Below are 22,802 nucleotides of genomic sequence, written 5' to 3'. Positions count from 1 at the left end.
CAGAAAGTTTTGTTGTATTTTAGATAACAATGACGACTTCCTCACAATGGCCGAGTGCCAGTTCATTATCAAACATGAACTTGAGAATCTTAGAGCTAGAGATGAGAAGATGATCCCTGGTTACCCCCAGGCCAAACTGTATCCCGGGAAGTCACTGAGTAAGTCTCTGCCAGCCAGCTTCTCACCTATCTACTCTTAACACTCTTTTCTTTTTGAGTTGAATTTATATTTTTATTTTTTTTATAATTTTTTTTATTGAAAAAAATTTCCGCCTCCTCCCAGCCTCCCATTTCCCTCCCCCTCCCTTAACACTCTTTATTAATCATGATTGTTCAGAGAATTTACAGCCTCCTGTTGCCTGTAAGTCGCCTGCTTTGTCCTGTTGCTACACACCAGGTTCTTGCAGCATCTAGCCAGCTTGAAGTTGCATGTAAATCAGGCTTTTATTGGCCCCGTCAAGTCAGCAAAATTCACTTTATAGTTGATGAAAATCCGTGTGGGCGGGGCATGAAAGGCAGGCATGGTCTCATTCTTGAACAAGTCCTGCTCTTGTTCTCCCAGACCTCAGGGAGGTGACCTTAAACAGAGTAGCGTAGGGCATCCTAACAAAGCAGGTAGCATGGGTGAGCATTGGTGTAACAGTCCCATGATGGGGATGGTGGCTTCAGAATGGAGCACACCAGTGTACTTCAGCGAGGTCTTGGAACTCTGGTCCCTGCATCTGGTTTTCTTTTTAACTCCACTCCCACCTCCCACCCCCCACCCTCCCACTCCCCAACTCCCCTAACCTCATGGTGCAGAGTTTCACTCTAGACCAGGCTGGCCTCAAACTCACAGAGATCACCTGACTGTGTCACAAGAGCTGGGATTACAGGCGTGAGTTCCTGCACCTGGCTTGGTTTCAGCCTCCATGCAAGAGAGCAGAGCCTCAAGACCCACTCCATGTTTCCTAGTTGTGCTCTCAAGCCTGTCTGTTCAAAGCAAGGTCCAGGCAAAGGCTGCCTGCCTGGTTTGCTGCTGTGCACCTACCTGCCTGGATTGCTGCTGAGTGCCTGCCTGTCTGGTTTGCTGTTGTGTGCCTTCCCACCTGGTTTGCTGCTGTGCACCTTCAGGCTCTGTGAATAGGACAGGTTCTCATTTGCATGTTTTCACAGTATTGATTTCTACGGACATCAGGCCTTTTCATCTGTTTGGGATAAAGTATTCAGAGGTTGGATCTCTGCCTGCCTCGGCCTCTGTTCTGAACCCATGTGACACTGTCCTCCATAGAAAGGGCAGGCCTCCCATGGGCTTCAGCAAAGCCTGGTGTATCAACCTGCTATCTGACTGAGCTTGGCCCGCTGTATTCAGGATGTGCAGAGCATCCAGTATGGGGATCAGGTTCCCAAGAGCCAGTCAAAGAACTGGGGACAGCCCCTGCTCCTGTAGCCGGGAGTCCCACATCTAGACCAAGCTACTCAACTGTTACATATTTGCAGAGGGCCTCAGTCAGTCCCATGCTCCCTGGTTGTTGGCTCAGATTTCGGTGGCTTATACTTTTTAAAGTCTTAAAACAGTCTTTTAAAATTTACACAACATAAAGCAAGAAAACACTTCCCTGGGGCAATTTACACATTTCATGTTTATTTTCTCTAAAGGGGGATCATGAGAAGAAGAGAGACATAATTTTTCTGTGTCTGAATTTGAGGATGGGTTGAATTTTCGTTAGGTATCCTTTCTGCCCCATGGTGCAGTCTCCCCAGCACTTCTCTTCCTTACTGCACACCCTCCAAAAGTTTTGCTCAAGAGAGCACTCCTCGAACACGGGGACTGTAGAGACACACTCGTCATCTCAAGAGAACACTCTTCTTTCTTTAAAAAAATATTCATTTATTTACTCATTATGTATACAATATTCTGTCTGCATGTATGCCTGCAGACCAGAAGAGGGCACCAGACCTCATTACAGATGGTTGTGAACCACCCTGTAGTTGCCTGGAATTGAACTCAGGATCTGTGGAAGAGCAGGCGATGCTCTTAACCCACTGAGCCATCTCTCCAGCCCCAAGAGAACACTCTTCACACACGGGACTGTAGAGCCACACCCGCCATCTTACATCTTAACTGTTGTGGATGTCTGCTCATCTAGATTTCCTAGTTAATTCTTGTGTGTTCCTTTTGTAGGGCACTTGGTATTCCACCGTGTGTCTGTCATCCTATTGCCGAATAATACATTTCCTCCATTTTTGAATCATAGAGAAAGTAGGGAGAGTACCAGGAGTGGCCTTTAGATCCCAGGTCTTGGGATAGACACTGACAAGCTGTCCTTCCTGTGCCCATTGTCTTCGGTCACACACTGGCTTTTATGTGAGGTCATCTTCATCAGATCTAGAAAGCATCTGTGCGCCTGCTCAGTTTAGGTTGTGTGTCTGGGCCATGGCTGTTACCTGACTCTCAGCATCTGTGAGGTTGTGGTTTTGTCTGTGTTGTGGGTACGGTGAATGGTGCTCTAGTGTGAGCCACTCTTGGTGCCTTCTGCCGAGCTCTGCCCATCTAATTAATTTTCCTGCAGAACACTACTTACTGCTTTTTCAGATGATAAGGATACTTATTATTATTGTGTTTCTGACCATTTAGTTCTATTTGGTCTATAATTATTTTTTTCATTTTTTTTTTTTTTTTTTTTTGGTTTTTCGAGACAGGGTTTCTCTGTGGTTTTGGAGCCTGTCCTGGAACTAGCTCTTGTAGACCAGGCTGGTCTCGAACTCACAGAGATCCGCCTGCCTCTGCCTCCCGAGTGCTGGGATTAAAGGCGTGAGCCACCACCGCCCGGCATTTTTTTTCATTTTTTATCATTTGTATTTTGTTGCTATTTTCTTGATCAATCATAATCCTAGAGGTTGTCAACTACGGGAATTTCATCATGTTTCTGCCAATTTGCTCTCTCCCCTGACTCCGTGACCTTTTCTTGCCCCTTTCCATGTTGACCCCTCCCTGCCCCACATGGTCCCTTCTGCTGTGTGTCATGTCTCTGGCCTCTGAGCCACGCTGGGCTGTTGTGACAGCTGCATTTTCTTGCTCTCGCTGGTCTCTGTGGCTCTTAGGAGTGGAATGCAGCATTTCTTTCTTCTCGCCCACACGGCAGTTACCTGCTGTCTTCAGTTTTTTCTTTTAGAAGCAGGGTCCCACTCTGTACTCTCGGGTGGCCTAGAACTTGCTGTACAGTTTGGTTGCTCTTCCCTCTCTCCCACTTGCTGGGAAGGCACACACCGGCACCTCTGTCTCTGTCTGATGGTGAGTGTTTTTTAGTTTAGTTTTGCTTTTTTAAGATTGAGGCAATTTATTAGCCCAGCATCCTTTGTTCTATTGCTTCTTGTTGGCAGCTGCCACATGTCTATATCTTGCAGCAACCAGAAGTTGACTGAGACACCAGATAGTATCCTGAGCATAGGACACCTCAAAGCCTGCACCCATAGTAACCCACTTCTTCAACAAGGCCACACCCACTCCAGCAAAGCCACACCTCCTAATAGTACCATTCCCTATGAGATTTTGGGGGTCAAAGTTCCACACCCTGATACCCAACAGCCACAGGGAACAAGGGCTGTGCTGGTCATCCCTTGCCGTGGAACCCTCCATTCCTCTGGCATCTGCTCTCTGGTCAGATCCCGGAGGAGTGGCCTGCTGCTCCCCCTGCACAGAGCCACTGTCAGGATTCCCCAGCATCAGCCAAAAGCAGCTGCACCATTAGCCCTGTTGTGCCTTACCTAGCTGAAGTGTCCTGCAGACTGGGTCAGATTTTGTTTGTTTGCTACTTATTCAGTGGCTCTCGTAGTCACTCCAATACTGATGGGCATTGTTGGCACCCTGGAAGGAGGGAATCTGGCTGAAGTCCCTGCCTTCTTTTGTTAGGCCCAAGCACCCTCCTATTTTCCTTCCAAGGTAAGAGTCCTTCCTTGTAATTACAGTCAAGCAGACACAAGGAGGCTGGAGGGTTTTAAAGAAGCCAGCCTCTATTTTTAGAGCTGAAACCAGAACCATGGTCTGTCATTGATGGTGATGAGAAGCTGGCAATTTAGAACTCGAAGCCTCTCCAGAGGCTCCGTTTACTGTCCTATTTTTAGAGATATATAAGCTGAGTCCTCTGCCTGCGGGGGCCTGGCACGGTGGAGTCACCTCTTGTAGGAGAACCTGGGACTTCAGTGCCACAAGCCAGCCCAGGGTTTAAACGCCGGTGCAGCAGCGGGGAGGAAACTGTGATGGGGAGGCCCTGCTGCAGCTGTGGACCCCCACACTGGGGCCAGGACTGGGGGCTTGTGGGCAACTGACTTAAGTCATATTGGTCAAAGGAAAGTCCTCAGAAATTCCAACATAAAGAACTTACAAAATGGCCTTGACGGCACCCAAAGCTGATGTAACTCAAACCATCTGTCTTCTCACCCTCGCGGCTGGTATTTTGGGCTGGTACCTTTTCCAGTCATTAAGAAGGCTTATTCTTCACAGTCCGCCTTTTAAATCCTCTCTTCCTCTGGGTAGAGTTTATGTGAGTGACATAACTGTAAGGGAACCTGATTATTTTCCCTCCAGTTAGCACAGCCTACCGTAGGCCTGCCTTTCTTAATGCAAATTCCATCGTACAAACAGCCGTGCTAAAGAAACTCATGGGAAAAGTCCCCCCAGCTCCCCAGTGTGCCCTTAGGACGGAAGACCAGTGGGTCAGTCTCAGTACCTACAGCAGATCAGAGGTCTGGGTCTGTCGGGCACTGCCAGGAAGCGCTGCTCTGCTTGTGTTTGTTTTTTCCACTTTGTGTGTGATTTTCCAACCATGTTTGCCACCCAGCTGCATAGAAATGTGATCTTTGAAGTTCTGTTTGTGGCTGTCTTTGTCGTTCTGTTGGTAAGAAAGAAACAAGTGAAAGTGCTTGCTGTCCAGAGACGAAGGAACCGCAGTACAGGGGGGTTAGAGCAGGGGCAGCAATGTAAGATGGGTCCAGATTTCAGATTCATCTGATGTTGACCCCAAATGAGAAAAGTTGAAGAGGTGAGATAATGTATGTGTATAATAATTTCAGTATTGGGGGGACTGGAGAGATGACTCAGAGGTTAAAAGCACGCATTACTCTTAGAACATGGGTTTGGTTCCCAGCACCCACATGGCGGCTCACAACCATCTGTAGTAACTCCAGTTCCAGGGAATCCAGAGCCTCTTCTGACCTCTGAGGGTCCTAGGTGCTCACATGCCGCAGTGCATATATGCAGGCAAATACTCACACACATAAAGTAGATATCTAAAGAATTTAAGTATTATTCGCAGTGGCAAAAACCAGAAGCAATTATTCTGGGAGACGTTACAGCTGTAAAGGAGAATCCCTCTAGATACATGGTAACACTGAAAAGTTATAGCAGATACCATGGCTTCAATGATCAAGAGCACTATGAAGTGTATATGATGCTTCCTGGTTTGTATTTAAGCATCAGTGTATTTGGGTGTAAATTTCTGTGTATATTTTGACATCTGGTTATACATTAAATTACTGTTTGTAGTGGTTATTTTTATAGAGAGAGAAGAATGGAAAATTTGCATGCTTCTGATTTGTACAGTTTGTATGGTTTAGAATTTCACTCAACTTGCACTGCTTTCATACTGAGAAAAAAATAGTGAAGATATTTATATTCTGAGATACATTGTCCATATTCAGAACTGGTAGGAAAGCTATGACAATGACCCCGTGTACCAAACCACCGCTCTGTAGCACGATTAGTAAAAACCCAGAGATAGAAATTGGGATTCAACCTGAAGGTCAGAAAAGCAAAGCAGCCAGCCACTAGCTCTTACCTCTACCTCAGTCTGAAATGGTGATCCTGTCTCCAGGAATCTCAGAGTGAGTCTGTGTCTGAGAGCTGTCTTCTCCTGTCTTATATTCCTCTGTAGTGCTGGGATTAAAGGCATATGTCACTACTGCCTGTTTTTTTTTTTTTGTTTTTTTTTTTTTTTGGCAAACTAGCATGGCTATTGGGATTAAAGTTACCACTCTCTGGTCTGTAAGATTGACCAGTGGGGCTGTTTTACTATTTGATTTTCAGGCATGTTTTATTTATTAAAATGAAAATGAAATACCCCTGCACCACTCCCATGCTGGGGCACCCTGCACTGTCCTCTGGACCATCCTCAGCCAGCCCCGTGTTTTAGGCTCTCATGCTTCTCTCCGCAGTGAGGAGACTGCTCACATCCGGCATCGTGACCCAGGTGTTTCCATTGCACGACAATGAGGCCCTGAAGAAGCTGGAGGACTCCTGGTACACTCGGTTTGCTCTGAAGTACCAGCCCATAGGTATGTGTCACTCCAGCGCCCCACTGAAGAGAGAGCCCTGACGAAGTCACTGTCCTGTGACTCGGTGCTCTCATGGCCACTACTCAGCTCTTGCAAGGGCAAGAGGATGGCTTGATGACCTTGTTCCTCATTCAGGCTTTGGCTAAATTTGATCTACAGAACAGGTTGTCGAGGGTAGCCTTTGTGAATACATGTCTCTTAAAAAAAGATCTTACCTGTTTTTAGTTACGTGCATGTGTGAAGTACGTGTGGCAGTGGGGTTGAGGGTTGTACATGTGAGTGTGCGTGCCTGCAAAGACCGGAAGACAGCATCGCATCCTAGAGCAGTTGTGAGCTGCCTGAGGTGGTTTGGTTGACCTTGAGTCAGGCTCCCACCTGCTAAGCCGTCTCTCCAGCACAGGTGAATCCGCATCCTCCTGTAAGTGTAGCTTGTCTGTGAACATTTTGTGCTTGAAATCTTCTGTTCCCATGAAGCTGGCCAAACCAGGCTTGAGGTGAGGCAGACTCAATGACCCAAACATCTTTTCTGAGGGATCCATCTATTTTCTCTGAATACTTATAAGAATAATTTCACTGGTATTGAATGTTACTTTATTGAAAGTTACATCAATATTAATGTTCAAACATTCTTAGTTGGTTAAATGCTTAAAAAACCTTTTTGTCAGTGTTGGAGACCAAACCTTGAGCCTGCTAGGAAAGTGCTCTTCCGCTCAGCCACACCCCAGCCTTCTTTCAGTTTTTAAGTGTAAGGATGATATTCAAACTAGAACTTCACTAAGTGTTGCTGCCATAGTTTTTCTTTAAAGGACATTTCTTTATTTCTTTCTTCCTTTTATTTTAAAGGAAGCCTTCTTTCTATATTTTCCTTCTAATTTCCGTTGTTAACATGTACTAATTGTTGCAGTGTTGAACAAGAAGCAAGATTGGAGGCGGAGAGCCAGCTCAGGGCTCAGAGCCCTTCCTGCTCTTGCAGAGGACTGAGTGCAGTTCTCAGCACACATCGGGTGACTCACAACCACCTGCACCTCCAGCTTCTGGGAGATCTGACACTTCCTGTTCTTCCTGTTCTGAGGGCACGCACATACATACACACACTAAAGTTTTGTTTCCTTCTTTAATATTTTAAAGATTTTCTTGTAGCCTCTGAAAGAAAAAGCTTTGTTTTGATAATTCCAGGTACACAGCACTCATTTTTATGTTGCACGTAAGGTTTTGTTCACTGAATGATATTTAAGTGGCGTAATTTAGATATTGCTTGTGGGACCATAGGTGACTGGCTCTATTAACTAGTCCTAGAAAGGGAACGAGCCTGGGGTGAGGCATACTAAACTTTCTGGGAAGGTGGGGCCTGCTGAGAGAGCTGGCAAAGGGGAAAGCCACCGGCTTGGAGACCAGGACACACGGGTCCTCGTGTTTTATGCAGAGGGGGCCTGCAGCAGCCTGATCACATTTAAGATGACTGCATCACAGTTCTGCTTATTACCCTCCCTCCCAGAACAGCTGGGAGAAACTAGGGTGGGAGGAAATAGTTCATGATGACGCCAACCTGTCCTCATAGGCAGATCTGAACATGTCTTCAAAAACAGTTAAGGGTTCAGAGATGGCTCCCTGGTTAAGGGTGCTCGCTGTTCCTGCAGAACCCAGTTCAGTCCCATCACTCATGTTTGGCAGCTCACAACTGCCTGCACCTCCAGCTCCTAGAGCCCAGCGTCTTCTGGTTCTATGGGTGCCTGCATGCACATGGCACACACACAGATGTCACATGCATACACAAATGTCACATGCACACACACAAATGTCACATGCACACACACAGATGTCACATGCACACACAAATGTCACATGCACACACAGATGTCACATGCACACAGATGTCACATGCACACACAGATGTCACATGCACACACACAGATGTCACATGCACACAGAGATGTCACATGCACACACACAGATGTCACATGCACACACAGATGCCACATGCACACAATGTCACATGCACACACACAGATGTCACATGCACACACAGATGTCACATGCACACACACAATGTCATGCACACAGAGATGTCACATGCACACACAGATGTCACATGCACACACATAGATGTCACATGCATACACACAATGTCACATGCACACACACAGATGTCACATGCACACACAAATGTCACATGCACACACCGATGTCACATGCACACAGATGTCACATGCACACACAGATGTCACATGCACACACACAGATGTCACATGCACACACAGATGTCACATGCACACACAGATGTCACATGCACACACAGATGTCACATGCACACACAGAGATGTCACATGCACACACACAATGTCACATGCACACACAATGTCACATGCACACACACAGATGTTACATTCACACACACAATGTCACATACACACACAGATGTCACATGCACACACACAGATGTCACATTCACACACACAATGTCACATGCACACACACAGATGTCACATGCACACACACAATGTCACATGCACACATACAATGTCACATGCACACACACAATGTCACATGCACACACAATGTCACATACACACACAGATGTCACATACACACACAATGTCACATGCACACACACAGATGTCACATGCACACATACCCAGAAGTTTTTAAAAATACTAACATTTTTAAATACTAGTGGTTCTGGAGAAACGGCTCAGCAGTTTAGAGTACTAGCTGCTCTTACAGAAGACTTGGATTTGGCTCCCGGAACTCACATGGTGATTTCCAACCATCTATAACTCCAGTTCCAGTAGATCTGCTGATACCCTATTCTGACTTATGTGGGAACTGTATGCATGTAGTGAACATACCTACACTCAGGTACACACATAAATAAACTAAAATAAATTAAAATCTAATGTATAATTAAGAACCAGTTACTCTGACTAGTCCCCTGTCCCTCCTGTCCCCTCGTCCCATTCTTGTCCCAGCCTGGCCGCTCTGAGGCCCAGGGAGTCCCCGTGTGACCAAGGTTAGCGGAGGTACCGTATAAATGGCCTTTTGGTTGGTGTGTTGTTGGTGTGTTGCAGTCCGCAGCCTGTCAGCAGGCTGCTCGGGCTGTCTTCTGTTCACATGAAGGTATGCATGGATGTTTTCAGTAGGATGTGCTGGAGCTGGAAGTGAATGTGTGGAGTCTTGTTTCAAGTCTACGAATGTTTTGTGCTGAATGCACTGGGAAGTTGTCATGTCTCACTGATGTCTGACTTTAGTAGGAGATGAAGATCTGTGGATGTGGGTCATCTTTACAGACAGCTGCACAGAGTAACATGGATGGGGAGGAAAGCAGGGCACACATGATGGCCACACAGAGCTCAGTGTCCATGACCTAGGACCTGAGAGAGTAAGCCGACCCCAAGATGATCTGTCTTTGGCAGTAAAGTATGTTAGATGAATGGAAAGTAAGGGGGAAACTGAGCCACGGTTCCCGACAGTCACGTCCACAGCCAAGGCCTGAACTGTGAGCTGGGGGAATGCAAGGCTTGTCCTACTGACAGGTGGGGTCTTAGTATTGTGTGCAGGACAGAGCTGGTACCCTACATGGGATGGAAAGGGAGGAATTAAAGATCCCCAACCACCGAAAAGTGCTCCTGTGTGTGCCGTGGTTAAATGGCAGTCTTTGGTAGCCCATGCCTCATTTCTTCCTTCTTTCCCTGCAGACAGCATTCGTGGCTACTTTGGGGAGACGATTGCTCTATACTTTGGGTTTTTGGAGTATTTCACCTTTGCCTTAATCCCCATGGCTGTCATCGGGCTGCCCTACTACCTGTTTGTGTGGGAAGACTACGACAAGTACGTCATCTTTGCCTCGTTCAACCTCATCTGGTCCACGGTAATCCTGGAGGTGTGGAAGCGTGGGTGTGCCAACATGACCTACCGCTGGGGGACACTGGTCATGAAGAGGCAGTTTGAGGAGCCCCGGCCTGGGTTTCATGGGGTCCTGGGCATCAATTCTGTCACAGGCAGAGAAGAACCCCTCTACTCCAGCTACAAGAGACAGCTGCGCATCTACCTGGTCTCCCTGCCATTTGTGTGCCTCTGTCTCTACTTCTCCCTCTACGTCATGATGATCTACTTCGACATGGAGGACTGGGTCTTGAGTCTCCACGAGGACAATGAGTCTGTGTGGACCAGCCTCCTGCTGTATGTGCCCAGTATTGTGTATGCCATTGTGATTGAGGTCATGAACCGCCTCTACCGCTACGCTGCTGAGTTTCTAACGTCTTGGGGTAAGCCTAGACATGTCTCATTTGCCTGTAAGAAGTTCTGCTTGAGTTCAAGGGTCAGAGAGAGCTGGCTCAAGGCTGGTAAAGGCACCCGCCCTCAAGTCTGAGGACCTGAGTTTTGTCCCTGAGACCTACATAGTTGAAGGAGAGAACCACCTCTGACCTACGCACACACATCTACGGACATCATACACATGTGCACACACACAGAGTGGAACCTATGTACCTACACATGTATGCACACATATGCACACATATTCAACACACACACAGCACACACAAAAAAAATTGTTACTTAAATTGTTAGGCTTACATGGCCACTGTCCTGCAGAGTAGATGGCAGTCTTCTGGGCCTGCTACTAAGGCCTGAGGTCAGCTCACCAGCTCTGACCAGCACTACTCCAGTTTCTTTTTTCACCTTTTGGGGCACCATAAGCTAGCAGACTCTTCTATGACTAGAGGCAGTGATGCTCACCAAGGGACCCACAATATAGTAAGTACAGTCAGGGTGGTTCAGGACAGTAACAATGTGTCCATGCTGGGGTAAAGTACATAGAAAGACTGCAGAGGAACCGAGGCTTGTGTCCTCGGCCCAAGGATGGTTGCTCATGCCTGCATCTGTGGAGACAACCTGAGTAGAGTTTAAAAGTGGAGTTCAGCCGGGCGGTGGTGGCGCACGCCTTTAATCCCAGCACTCGGGAGGCAGAGACAGGCGGATCTCTGTGAGTTCGAGACCAGCCTGGTCTACAAGAGCTAGTTCCAGGACAGACTCCAAAAACCACAGAGAAACCCTGTCTCAAAAAACCAAAAAAAAAAAAAAAAAAAAAAAAAAAAAAAAAAAAAAAGTGGAGTTCATAGGCTGTTCAGCATTCATCCATTCAAACAAATATGTTGTGTTATCCTATGGGAAGAAGCCTGGGCCTTTACTTCATTGGACCTAACATTTTAATTTTTTTTATCTGTTCTGTGGTAGAGCAGCCAGTTTGCTGAGGGCTTTCTTTGTACTGGGTCATATGTTCTGATCTCCGCAGCCACGCAGTCAGTGGCCAGTCCTTACAGTAGGACAGGAGGCAGCATGGTGGCCTGAGGTCAGGTAGCATGCACCGGTGCAGACCAGTCCTCACTGCAGGAGCCTCATGATACTTTTTGCTCTTGCTCCTGCTGTCTTGGGGTCACTGCACTGTGTCCCCATTTCGACATGAGGCTCAAATCTGAATTCTCTTCAGGCTAATCCTTGTCTAGGGCCCTGCACAGAATCTGTGTTGATTTCCCCTTAACCACCTTACTGTTAGAGGGCACAGCCTCTTCTTTGGGGCGGCTGGGTGCAGGCTCATTTGCTGACACTTCCCAGATTTCTTTTTTCCGTATTTAGAGAAAAATTGTTCCCAACCACAGTGCTATTGCAGTGAAGGAGAGTGCTCTCTTGTTGGTGTTGTTGGTAGCAGGGGATGGCTGTGACTGACAGCTGAGATGTCCAGAGACTTCAGTTCTGGTGCTGGGTGCCTCTGCCGAGCACAGTCCCACTGATTTACCCGTGACAGCACACCGGTGCTGCCTCTTGTCTGAGAGATGTCTCCTCTCCCCCTTGATATTGTAGAGAATCACAGATTGGAATCTGCCTACCAGAATCATCTTGTCCTGAAAGTGCTGGTGGTAAGTGGCATCTTCTGTGCTGTGGCAGCATCTCTTCGTCAGTGCCACTCTGCTGCCTCCTGGTGTGGGGTGAGGGTTTGAGTCTTCTAGGTCTGGGCTGCTCGATGTAGTGGGGTCTTTCTGCTGTGGTTGCCTGGCACCAACATCTCCATGGGGCAGTCAGCCTTAGGCTCTCCATGGAGACCTAAGGAAAAGGAGACCCCTTCCCCTGCATGTGAGTCTTGGTACAGGTGGGGAGCCTGGCTGTCCTGATGTGGGACGGGATGCAGGGCTGCATCTCCCTCTGCATGGGGACTGTAAGATGTGTGGGATTCTGTGCAGTTCCTCCTCCTCTTGGCTGCTGCCTCTCCTCTCACTTCCAGAGTTGATAGTTGAGTTCAGGCCTCGGGGAAGGGAAGCAGTTCCAAGCCATGGTCTGCAGCAGTGGCCCCTCAGTTTTAAATGTGCAGGCTGCTAACGTTGTCATCTTCTCTGGCAGTTCAACTTTCTGAATTGTTTCGCCTCGCTCTTCTACATCGCCTTTGTCCTGAAGGACATGAAGCTTCTGCGCCAGGTGAGTGTGCCAGCAGAATGCCGAGGGTCCCACAGAGGATTTCCAGCCTTAGAAACGACTGCGCTAGGGGCTGGAGAGAAGGCTCAGCAGATAAGAGCCCTGACTGCTGCTCTTCCAGAGGACCAGGTTCAGTTCCCAGCACCCACATGGCAGCTCACAGCTGTCTGTGACTCCAGTTCTAGGGGATCTGATACCCTCACACAGATATATATCAGGGCAAAAACACCAATGCATAGGAAATAAATTTAAAAAAAGAAATGAGTGTGCTTTATGCCTTTACTTTGTCTATTTTCCCCCCTTTAAATAATAAGCATTCACACCTGAATAATGTGTCATGCTCAATGGAGAAGTTAGCTAACTCGAATTCTCTTCCAAAATGAGTCATGCAAGGGGCAAAGCTGACCTGCTCTCCCGAGGCAGTTCTGACGGCATAGGTGCCTGCAGTCTGTGGACGTCCACCAGTGACTGCTGTGGGATAATCCTCTGTACACTGTGAAGATTTGTAACTCATGTTTTTTAATAAAATGCCGATTGACCAGTAGCCAGGCAGGAAGTATAGGTGGGGCTACCAGACTAGGAGAATTCTGGGAAGAGGAAAGATTCAGTCTGCAGTCACCACCCAGACACAAAGGAAGCAATGAGAATGCTGACTGAGAAAAGGTACCAAGCCACATGGCTAAACATAGATAAGAATTTTGGGCTAATTTAAGTTGTAAGAGTTAGTTAATAATAAGCCTTAGCTAATAAGCCAAACAGTGTTGTAATTAATATAGTTTCTATGTGATTATTCGGGTCTGAGAAGCCAGGAAATGAAAGAACAGTTTCCGTTATGTTTACAAGTGATGCGGGTGGTTATAGGATAACCTTTAATAGGTCTTGCAAATTTCATTTTTACATGATAACATGTTATGCTTGAGAGACTAGCAGGTTCATGTCTGAAATGCTTGAGAAAGTCCTGCCTGCATTTGTAGTACTATAGTTTCTGGATCATATAAACCAGTATCCAATAAATTTAATTCAAAGAATTAATTACTTTTCTCTTAAAAGTATTTTTATGTGATGGGTGTTCTGCCCACATGTATGACTATGCATCAAGTATCTGATACCAATGGGTGGGAGGAGAGGGCACAGATTTCATGGAGCCAGAATTAGAGATTTTGAGCTGACGTTCGGGTGCTGGAAATCAAGCCTTCATCCTCTGGAAGAACAGCCAGTGGCCTTAACCATTGAGCCATCTCTCCATTCCTTCTCGTGTGTGTACATGCACATGACGTTGGCTGTCTTTGATTGCTCTCTACTTTGGTTTTTGAGACAGGCTCTTTCACTAACCTGGGGCTTTGCCAGTTCAGCAGGACCAGCTGCCCAGTGTCTGCCTCCATAGCACTGGGATGCAGGCAGCAACCACCTACTAACTACCTTTCCGTGGGTGCTGTAAAGGAACTCAGTGCTGGCATAGTGAACGGCATTCTGCTGACGGAGTCGTCTCCACAGTTCCAGGCTGTAAAATGTCACAGTGATTCCCCCGCCCAGCCTGGCAGTGCTGTTTTATAGTAACATGCTATAAAATATATAATGGAGTAAGTACCGTACACAATATAGTAGGATGATGAGATCACAGTCACAGTGTCAGGTTAACTTCCTCTCTGAAGGACGCTGGACGAGCTTGCTTTGTCTGTCTGTCCGTCTGTCTGTCTATCTGTCCGTCTGTCCGTCCGTCCATCATCTTTAAAGACAAGGTCTCACCATGTAGAGTCCTGGGTGGTCTGGAACTATGTAGATCAAACCTCCCTCTGCCTCCAGAGTGCTAGGATTAAAAGTGTGGCCTACCACATCCAGCCCGGCTAATTTCTTCTGATATTATTCTTGAATTAGAACATTGCGCTCACACCCAGCTTTCTAATGTTTGTGTTTATGACATCGTACGACTCCATTTTGAGTGCCGAAGGACCATGTGTGTTGTGGTTTTGTTTCGATCTTTCTAAACGTGACGCTTATGCTTCTCCTCAGAGCTTGGCCACACTCCTGATCACCTCCCAGATCCTGAACCAAGCTGTGGAATCTCTTCTTCCTTACTGGCTCCAACGGAAGCATTGCGCAGCAGTAAAGAAGAAGGTGCAGGCTTTAAAGGTGGACGTTGATACAGCCTTGTATGAGCAAGTCCTCCTGGAGAAGGAAATGGGAACTTACCTGGTGAGTTGTGTGTGTGTGTAAGGGTCACACAAGTTCATGTGTGTGCTGTGTGCGCTGTAAGCGTTCTGCAGCAGGTTCCCTCAGCGCGAACCACTTTGAAGTTGAGGAGAGAACTATGATATGAATTAAGATGCCTCTGTCATGATTCCTTCACAGCAGAAGGTGAGGGTGGAGGATTGTTTGACTTTTTCACAGAGATGGGTGCCCGGATGTGTGTCCCAGCATGACAGTACACAGGAAAGTTGGTCCCTGAGGCAGCCCACCTAAGATGGCTTGAATGTCAGATTACTGCTATTATAGCTGTAAGTCGGTTCCTTTAGAATGATTTATTGTGTGTGAGAGCCTGTGCTCATGGAGTCAGAGGGCCACTTGGAAGTCAGTTCTTGCCTCCCACTCTGCTGAGGCAGAGTGTCTCGTACCCACTGCTCTGCAGACCCCAGGTTAGAGTCTCCTGTCTCTGCCCTGCGTTACAGATATGTGTCATGGCGTCCCACTTTTTGGGGGTTGAGTGTTTAATAGAGCCTGTGCTCTCCCCTGCTGCTGAGCTCTCTGTCTGCACCAGGACGTTTCTTTTGACTAGAAGACTTCTCAGTTAATTTGAGGAAATACACATGGATTACTAGAGGTAATGAAAACCTAACTCTTCCTTCAGTCTTAGCTGCTGATGAGCCCCAAGTCAGACTTACCTCCCGGGTCTCTCTACTGCTTTTCCTATGCTTGCGCTCTCTCTCTCTCTCTCTCTCTCTCTCTCTCTCTCTCTCTCCCTTTGTGAAGCATGAGAGGGGCAGCAGTGACCACAGTCCTCTCTTGTGTGCAACAGCACCAGCTCTAGAGTCGGTCTGAGCAGCAGGCGGTGCGGTGTTATTGGTCGGCTCTCCTTCCCAGGCCCAGAGTCGTGCTGTGAGCCTGAGCTCTGAGAATGAAGTGAGAGCCTAGTAGGTGGGTGTGGGGACTGTGGGTGAGCGCTGTGCTAACAGAGCACCCCTCGAGCTGTCTACACAGTCCAGCCACTTTCTCCTCACCTACTATAATGGTTATGTTATTTGTGTTTTAATAAATAAAGCTTCCCTGAAGATCAGAGGGCAAAGCAGCCACACTAGTCAGGCACACAGGCCAGGCGGTGGTGGCACACACCTGTAATCCCAGGACTCTGGTGACACAGGCAGGCGGATCTCTGAGTTCAAGGCCACCCTGGGCTACACAAGGTCAATCCAGAAACTGATCCAGGTGGTGGTGGCTCACACCTTTAATCCCAGTGTTTGGGAGTCACAGCCTTTAATCCCAGCATTAGGGAGGTGAAGAAGGGAGTCATGTGGCTGGGTGGAGAGAGGAATATATAAACGGAACTCAGTGGAGTGTGGAGTCTGAGGATTTGTGGAGACAGGATCTCGCCCTTTCGGTCTGAAGATCTGGGAGAGGTAAAAGGACTCTCTAGTGCTTGGCTGTTTTGCTTTTCTGATCTTCAGGCTGAGCTTTAATATTTGTCTCTGGGTTTTCATTATTTGTGCAAGAATCTTCAGTTTCTCTGTTCACTGTCTCCGCGGAGGTGACACGGGGCAGGTTCTAAACATCTGCAGGCATTGGGAAGGAAGAGCCCAGCAGTCACGTTCTCTGGACGGTCTCTGGAGCCCTGCCCTTTCTAGGCCCCTTTGCTCCCCACTGAAGTCCATGGTCTTGGAACTGCATGCTCCGCTGTCTGAAAACGTGGACAAATTTTGGAAGAAGTCAGTTTGTCAGATTGCAGAATTACTGTGAAACACAACTTTCACTGTAGAAAAACCTGAGAAATGACAGACAGAGGAAGTGAGGAAAGTGAAGCCTCTGTCTCCTCAGGAAGGGCAGCCTCTGGGTGTTCTGACCCCCGGCCCTGCCCAGGCCATGACTGTGCAGCTGCTCAGAGCTTCCCTGTCCACTACCGTCCCATTGCATCATATCCACGTATCTGTGAGAGGAGGCATTTCTATCTACAGTGCCCTAGCCAGCAGCTGCCACCCAGCCAGGGCCATCGTCACTAAATGAGCAGTGAAGAGAGTGAAGAGGCTCGCCAGGAGTTGCCTGGACGTCTCTCTTGCTCTTAAACATTTTCTGATTTGGAAAATGTGTTTTTTTTTTTTTTTGGTATTCTGTTCATGTTACTGGGTCATCACTTCAGTGAGTCAAAGAGACATTTTCTGTCTTAATTTCTAGTACGATGAGCCTCAGTAGATAAGACTCATGTAAGGATGATCCTAGCATCTGCAGTAACACCTAGGAGTTGGGACCAGAGCTCTGGAGAACGGCAGTGGGCGTAGAATTCCCCTCCCCGCCCCCATTGTGATTTTACCCAGAGTGATTTGCTGATTTGCCTATGTTGGGTCGGGGCTGAGCTGCCTTGCCCTGTGGGCCTGTGCTCTGAAACTGTCCCTTGCACCTGGCCTCTCCTTCAGGTCCAGCTCTAACTGTTGCTGACTGTGCGTGGGCAGTGTTAGATTTTGTCTCTACCCAGCAGCCTTGCTGGACTTTCTGCGTAGACTGCCATGTCCACTTCTTTGTCTCACCTTCTCTGTAACCCCATCTTCTCACTGCTGGCTGTTAAGTTTGTTTTCTGTTTTGGAGACATTTTTTTTCTTATTTTAAAATGGTTTATTTTGTGGGGTTTTAAATCATGAATGGTACTGATCTTTATCAAGATTTCTTTCTTTTTGTGATTACTATCTCCTTAGTTGTTCTATCATGTTGCTACATTTCGGTGGGAACATGCTAAGATTTTATTTAGTGTTGAGACCATAAGCTCCTAATCTTCTCTTCCCTGTAATAGCGACTGCACCCTGTTTCATTCGTCATGGAAACCTAGTTTCTTGGCGGTTAGCAGCCACTACATATAGTTTCTCATCACGAGCAGTTTCAGAGTCCCACGGTTTCTGCCCTGGCTACTGTTTCCATCCAGTGCCTGCTTTCCTTGGCATTCAGTTGGCCCTAGGTAAATACACTCTGTGATGTTCCAGGAGGAGCAGGTGGTGTGGTCCCCTGGAACCTGAACTTTGTCTTCAGATACTTAATGCATTAGGTATGTGAGATTATGATTTTCACTGGCATACCATACCATACATAACTGTTCTGTTCCTAAGGTTTGCTACAGGGACTCACAGGACTGCCATCAGGTGATCTTTGCTGGCTTTCAGCTCATGGGGTCAAGGGTGTCTTGGGCTTGTATTTGCTTTGCTAAGATTGCATTTTCTTTTCTTGCTCTTGGGTTTCACCTGGTGCTGACTAAGCCTGTTGACTCAGCCTCCTCAGTGTAAACATACTGGTGGTGAGTGTGTGGCCACCTAGAGTAACCTCGTGAGGCAGGAAGGGCTGGAAGGGGCCCTCCCATCTAGCCTTTTGGGATGTGAGGAAGAGCTCCCTGCAGTAGACTCACATGCCGGGGTCCACCCAGCCCACTGTGGCATGGGAGGGAGTTCCCTGAGCAGGGACCCTAGCATACCAGAGACCACCTAATTAGCTCTTTTGAAGGAAATCTCACATCTGTATGAAGATTTGACTGTTGTGATCATAAAAACACAATTCCAGATGTGAACACACACACACCACACGATGTTTTGCAGTGGTTGAGTCTCCTCTGAGTTGTGTTGTCTTTGTTTTGGGTTGGAACCATTTGGTGCTCAGTCAGTACATTGACAGCTCTGCCTCACCTTTAGGTTCCTCACTCCTGGTGCCTACGTTGGTGTAGGCTCCTGGCAATACTGCAGCTTTCCGTAGCCTGTGGGCGTCTTGCTGCTCAATCCTGCCTTGAGCTCCCGGTCCACCCGTTGTCCCTGACAGACATGATGTAAGAACATTTAACAAAGACCCAGGAGGAGTTTTTGGACCTGGAAGGAATTCTGGAAGTCCACAAAAGGCTTTGTGTGGGGTGTTCCAGAGTACCCAGCCAGGTCAGACAGTGACTTCCCTTTGGGACAAGGCTTTGGGAGAGCTGCAGTCACTTTGTCCCTTATGACTGATAACAGTGCAAGCTATTCTACTTCATGTTACTACATGAATGAGTAGGGATGAAGTCAAGCTAAAATGCCACAACATGCAGTTTTCTCCTTGCTAAATGCTGTCAGCGTACAGTTAGACTCCAGAGAACCACTGCAGCCAAAGTTAATCATGACAACTGTTGCTGCTCCCGTGGAGAGCTGTTACCATTTTACTGGTGTCGTTATTTTCAGTTTAAAAAATCATTCTGACCTCTTAATATCTTATTAACTTTATTGTATATGCATGCGTGTGTGTGCTCATGGTTGGTCCTCTCCTTCCACCATGTGGATCTGGGAATCAAATGCAGGTCTTTGAGTTTGGCAGCAGTCTCCTTTACCCGATGAAGCGAGGCCAGGGCATCCTGGTGCCTACAGATAAGGATACCCCCTCTCTCTCTAAGACACTGTTTCCCTATGTCACCCTGGCTGTCCTGGAACTCTCTGTAGACCAGGCTGGCCTCAAACTCAGAAATTCGCCTGCCTCTGCCTCCTGAGTGCTGAGATTAAAGGTGTGCACCACCACCACCCATTAGGGAGATCTCTTAACTGGATCATTAAAAGCAACTATGTTTAGATTTTTTATTGTTTGCCTTGGAGTAGTAGTTAATGGAGGTGGGTATTAATTAGTTCAGTGATTTGTACATGAGGAAAATAGGCAGCTAAATAACTTTTGATTCCTGATTTCAGCAGTTTAGTGCAGAATCATCTTTCAGTTTGTCTGAACTCGTGGTTTGGAAGAAGGGATTGGAGTAGACCCCAAGTGTTTAGTAGCTGAAGACCACCCTTTCCAAGCGTTGCGGATTTCTGTGTGACTCTGAGCCTTCTGTCCACATTGCAGGGAACCTTCGATGATTACTTGGAGCTCTTCCTGCAGTTTGGCTATGTGAGCCTTTTCTCCTGCGTCTACCCATTAGCAGCTGCCTTTGCTGTGCTGAATAACTTCACTGAAGTCAACTCTGATGCCTTGAAAATGTGCAGGGTCTTCAAACGGCCGTTTGCAGAACCTTCAGCCAGTATTGGTGTGTGGCAGGTAACTACACGGGGAATAATGTAAAAGCTATTAGTCATTGCTGGGGGAAGGAAAAACTCTAAGAGCAGAAAATGTGTATACCCAGAGTACCCCTAAATGTTACCAGAAAAAACCTCAAAATTATTATCAATAAGAAAAACAAACAGTAAAACCAGGGATCAGGTAGAAAACAAGTGTCTGACTTAAGTCCCAGCATGTCACCAATTACATTAACTATAAATGGCCTAAAGCCACAGATTAGAGACAGATTGGCAGAGTGATTGAAACAGTTCACAAAGGGGGGATGTAGACAGGTGGAAGTCAAGGGGGGGGGGATAAGGAAACGTTCCTGAAAGGAAGAGAAAAGAGGGCAAGCAGAGGAGACTGTGATACAGTCTGATGAAGCAGAGGTGGTTATGATACAGTCTGATGAAGCAGAGGTGGTTATGATACAGTCTGATGAAGCAGAGGTGGTTATGATACAGTCTGATGAAGCAGAGGTGGTTATGATACAGTCTGATGAAGCAGAGGAGGCTGTGATACAGTCTGATGAAGCAGAGGAGGCTGTGATACAGTCTGATGAAGCAGAGGTGGTTATGATACAGTCTGATGAAGCAGAGGTGGTTATGATACAGTCTGATAGTCTGATAAAGGATACTTCTGAGGCTAGGTTACCAGAGAGGAGCAATCTGCCACAAAAAAGGAGACAAATTCTCAGAAAAACATCAAACTGAAATGTATGTGTATCAAACAACAGTTTTATAGAAAGAGAGAACAAACTTGGAAGGAGAACTAGAGGAACCCTGTAGTTAGAGATGAAAATACCCCGTTCCCCAAGATGGAAGAAGAAAATCACCAAGAGTGGACAAGGCTCAGTGATCCATCAGCAGGCTGGGTCTGACAGGACAGAAAACACTCCAGCAAGTGGGGACTGTACATAGTACACCCAATGAGGCCAAGCCAGAGTTAGTGACAGGAGGTAACAACAGCAAGACCTATCCATGGGAAAAAAAATCCCAGATGCAGTCCAAAGACACTAAACCGAAGGAGGCTTTTGTGGGATGTGGCTGGTAAGGAGACTGGCAGGACTCAGGGATGTTTATGCTGGAGCAGGGCCTCAGGTACCCAGGGCTCATTAAACTAGAAAAGACAAGCAAGATAAACCCACAGCCAGTAGAAGAAAGGAAACAGGAAAGAGAACGAATCAGATAAATTGAAAACAGAAATAAGATCACTGAATCAAGGATGTAGGTCCTAGAAAAGACAAACACAGTGGCAGTGTCCAGCAGGAGTGGATCAGTGTCTGCAGGCCTGCAGCCTTGGGGAAGGGGGCAGGGGTGTGTGTGCATGTGTGTGTGTGTGTGTGTATGGGTATGTATGCATGTGTGTGTGCGCACACGTGTGTATATGTGTGCATGCACATGTGTGTGAATGTGTATGTGTGCACATGCGTGTGTGTGCATGTGTGCACATGCGTGTTTATGTGTGTATGTGCGCACACGTGTGTATGTGTGTAGTGTGCATGTGTGTTTATGTGTGTATGTGTGCACACGTGTGTATGTGTGTAGTGTGTGCACGTGTGTGTATATATATATGTGTGTGTGTGTGTATGACCACAGGACTTGACAACTAGAGGGGAGGATCTTCCCTTCACAAGTTCCACCATTTAAAAAGAAGTCACACCAATCGTTAACACTCTAGAAAGTAGAGAAAGGGAGTATTTCCCTTTATGTGACCTGACCAGCAGGTCATTCTTCAGTGAGAGGTCCTGATGAGGAAGATAGAACAGGGGTTCAGGAGGTCTTGCATGTGTTGTGCCATGCAGTCTTATTAGGAAATGCAGCATCTTTCATATTACTTCCAGGGAAGAAATGGGACAGCGCCAGCAGCAGGCTAAACCATGCTGCTTGCACAAGGGACACAAGGTGTCTCTTGAGCATCACAGCTCCAGCACACAGTGACCTTGGCTCTGAGGAGTCAAGTCCTAGGGTGGGAGCAGGTGGGTTCTCAGGACCCAAGGCTGTAGTCGGAGGCTGCTTGTTCATTTCCCAGCTGCCCAGACCCAAAATAATCACACAGAAACTGTATTAATTACAACACTGTTCGGCCAATGATTCAGGCATATTTCTAGCTAGCTCTTACATCTTGAATTAGCTTGTTTCTATTAATCTATGTATTGGCATGAGGCTTTGGTTTACTGGTAAGGATCCGGCATCTGTCTCCTTAGGCAGCAGCATGGCGTCTCCTTGACCCCGCCTACTTTTCTCCTCTATCTCTGCTTGGAATTCCTGCCTTGCTCTATTCTGCTCTGTAATAGGCCCAAAGCAACTTCTTTATTAACCAGTGGGCAACAAAACACATTCACAGAATACGGAGGGGGATCCCACATCACAAAGCTGCAGCTCCCTCAAGGCCCTGGGCCCAGGCATAGCTCCTTCTCCATACATCAGAGCGCCCCGGGTCACTCTAGCCCTCAATACGTAGGAAGCCAAAATTAGTGTGATGGCAAAACACAGAGAATTAAGGAACAAATGGTACCTCTCATGTATGGCAGAAAACCTGAAGCAGTTTGTGTATTATAACGGTGAAACAGTTGAGCGTGGTGACTCACTCCTTTAATCCCAGCACTTGGGAGGCAGAGGTAGGTGGATCTTTGTGAGTTCAAGGCTAGTGTGGTTTACAAAGTGAGTTCCAGGACAGCCAGGGCTACACAGAGAAACTCTGTCTTAGAAAACAACCCCCATCCCAAAACACTGTGGGACAAGTGTCCTTGTAAAATCCAGAGAATTAACTGGAAAATTGGCACAAGTAACAAGAAAACACAGT

At 47.1% G+C, this 22,802-nt stretch overlaps 1 protein-coding gene across 2 annotated transcripts in view; it reads left to right on the top strand.

Annotated features, from left to right (window-relative positions):
• Positions 1 to 22,802, top strand: part of Ano10 (anoctamin 10) — a 105,858-nt gene that overhangs the window by 14,811 nt on the left and 68,245 nt on the right. For both annotated transcript variants that reach the window (XM_057767302.1, XM_057767300.1), the window contains exons 4-10: positions 24 to 158; positions 6,192 to 6,311; positions 10,004 to 10,573; positions 12,168 to 12,223; positions 12,702 to 12,776; positions 14,784 to 14,966; positions 19,806 to 19,997. In XM_057767302.1, the coding sequence (XP_057623285.1) occupies positions 24 to 158; positions 6,192 to 6,311; positions 10,004 to 10,573; positions 12,168 to 12,223; positions 12,702 to 12,776; positions 14,784 to 14,966; positions 19,806 to 19,997 (1,331 nt within the window). The remainder of the gene's footprint in view (positions 1 to 23; positions 159 to 6,191; positions 6,312 to 10,003; positions 10,574 to 12,167; positions 12,224 to 12,701; positions 12,777 to 14,783; positions 14,967 to 19,805; positions 19,998 to 22,802) is intronic.

The sequence above is a fragment of the Chionomys nivalis genome, chromosome 4 (assembly GCF_950005125.1).
Source record: "Chionomys nivalis chromosome 4, mChiNiv1.1, whole genome shotgun sequence".
Lineage (NCBI taxonomy): Eukaryota > Metazoa > Chordata > Mammalia > Rodentia > Cricetidae > Chionomys > Chionomys nivalis.
This window is presented reverse-complemented; position numbering and strand designations above follow the sequence as displayed.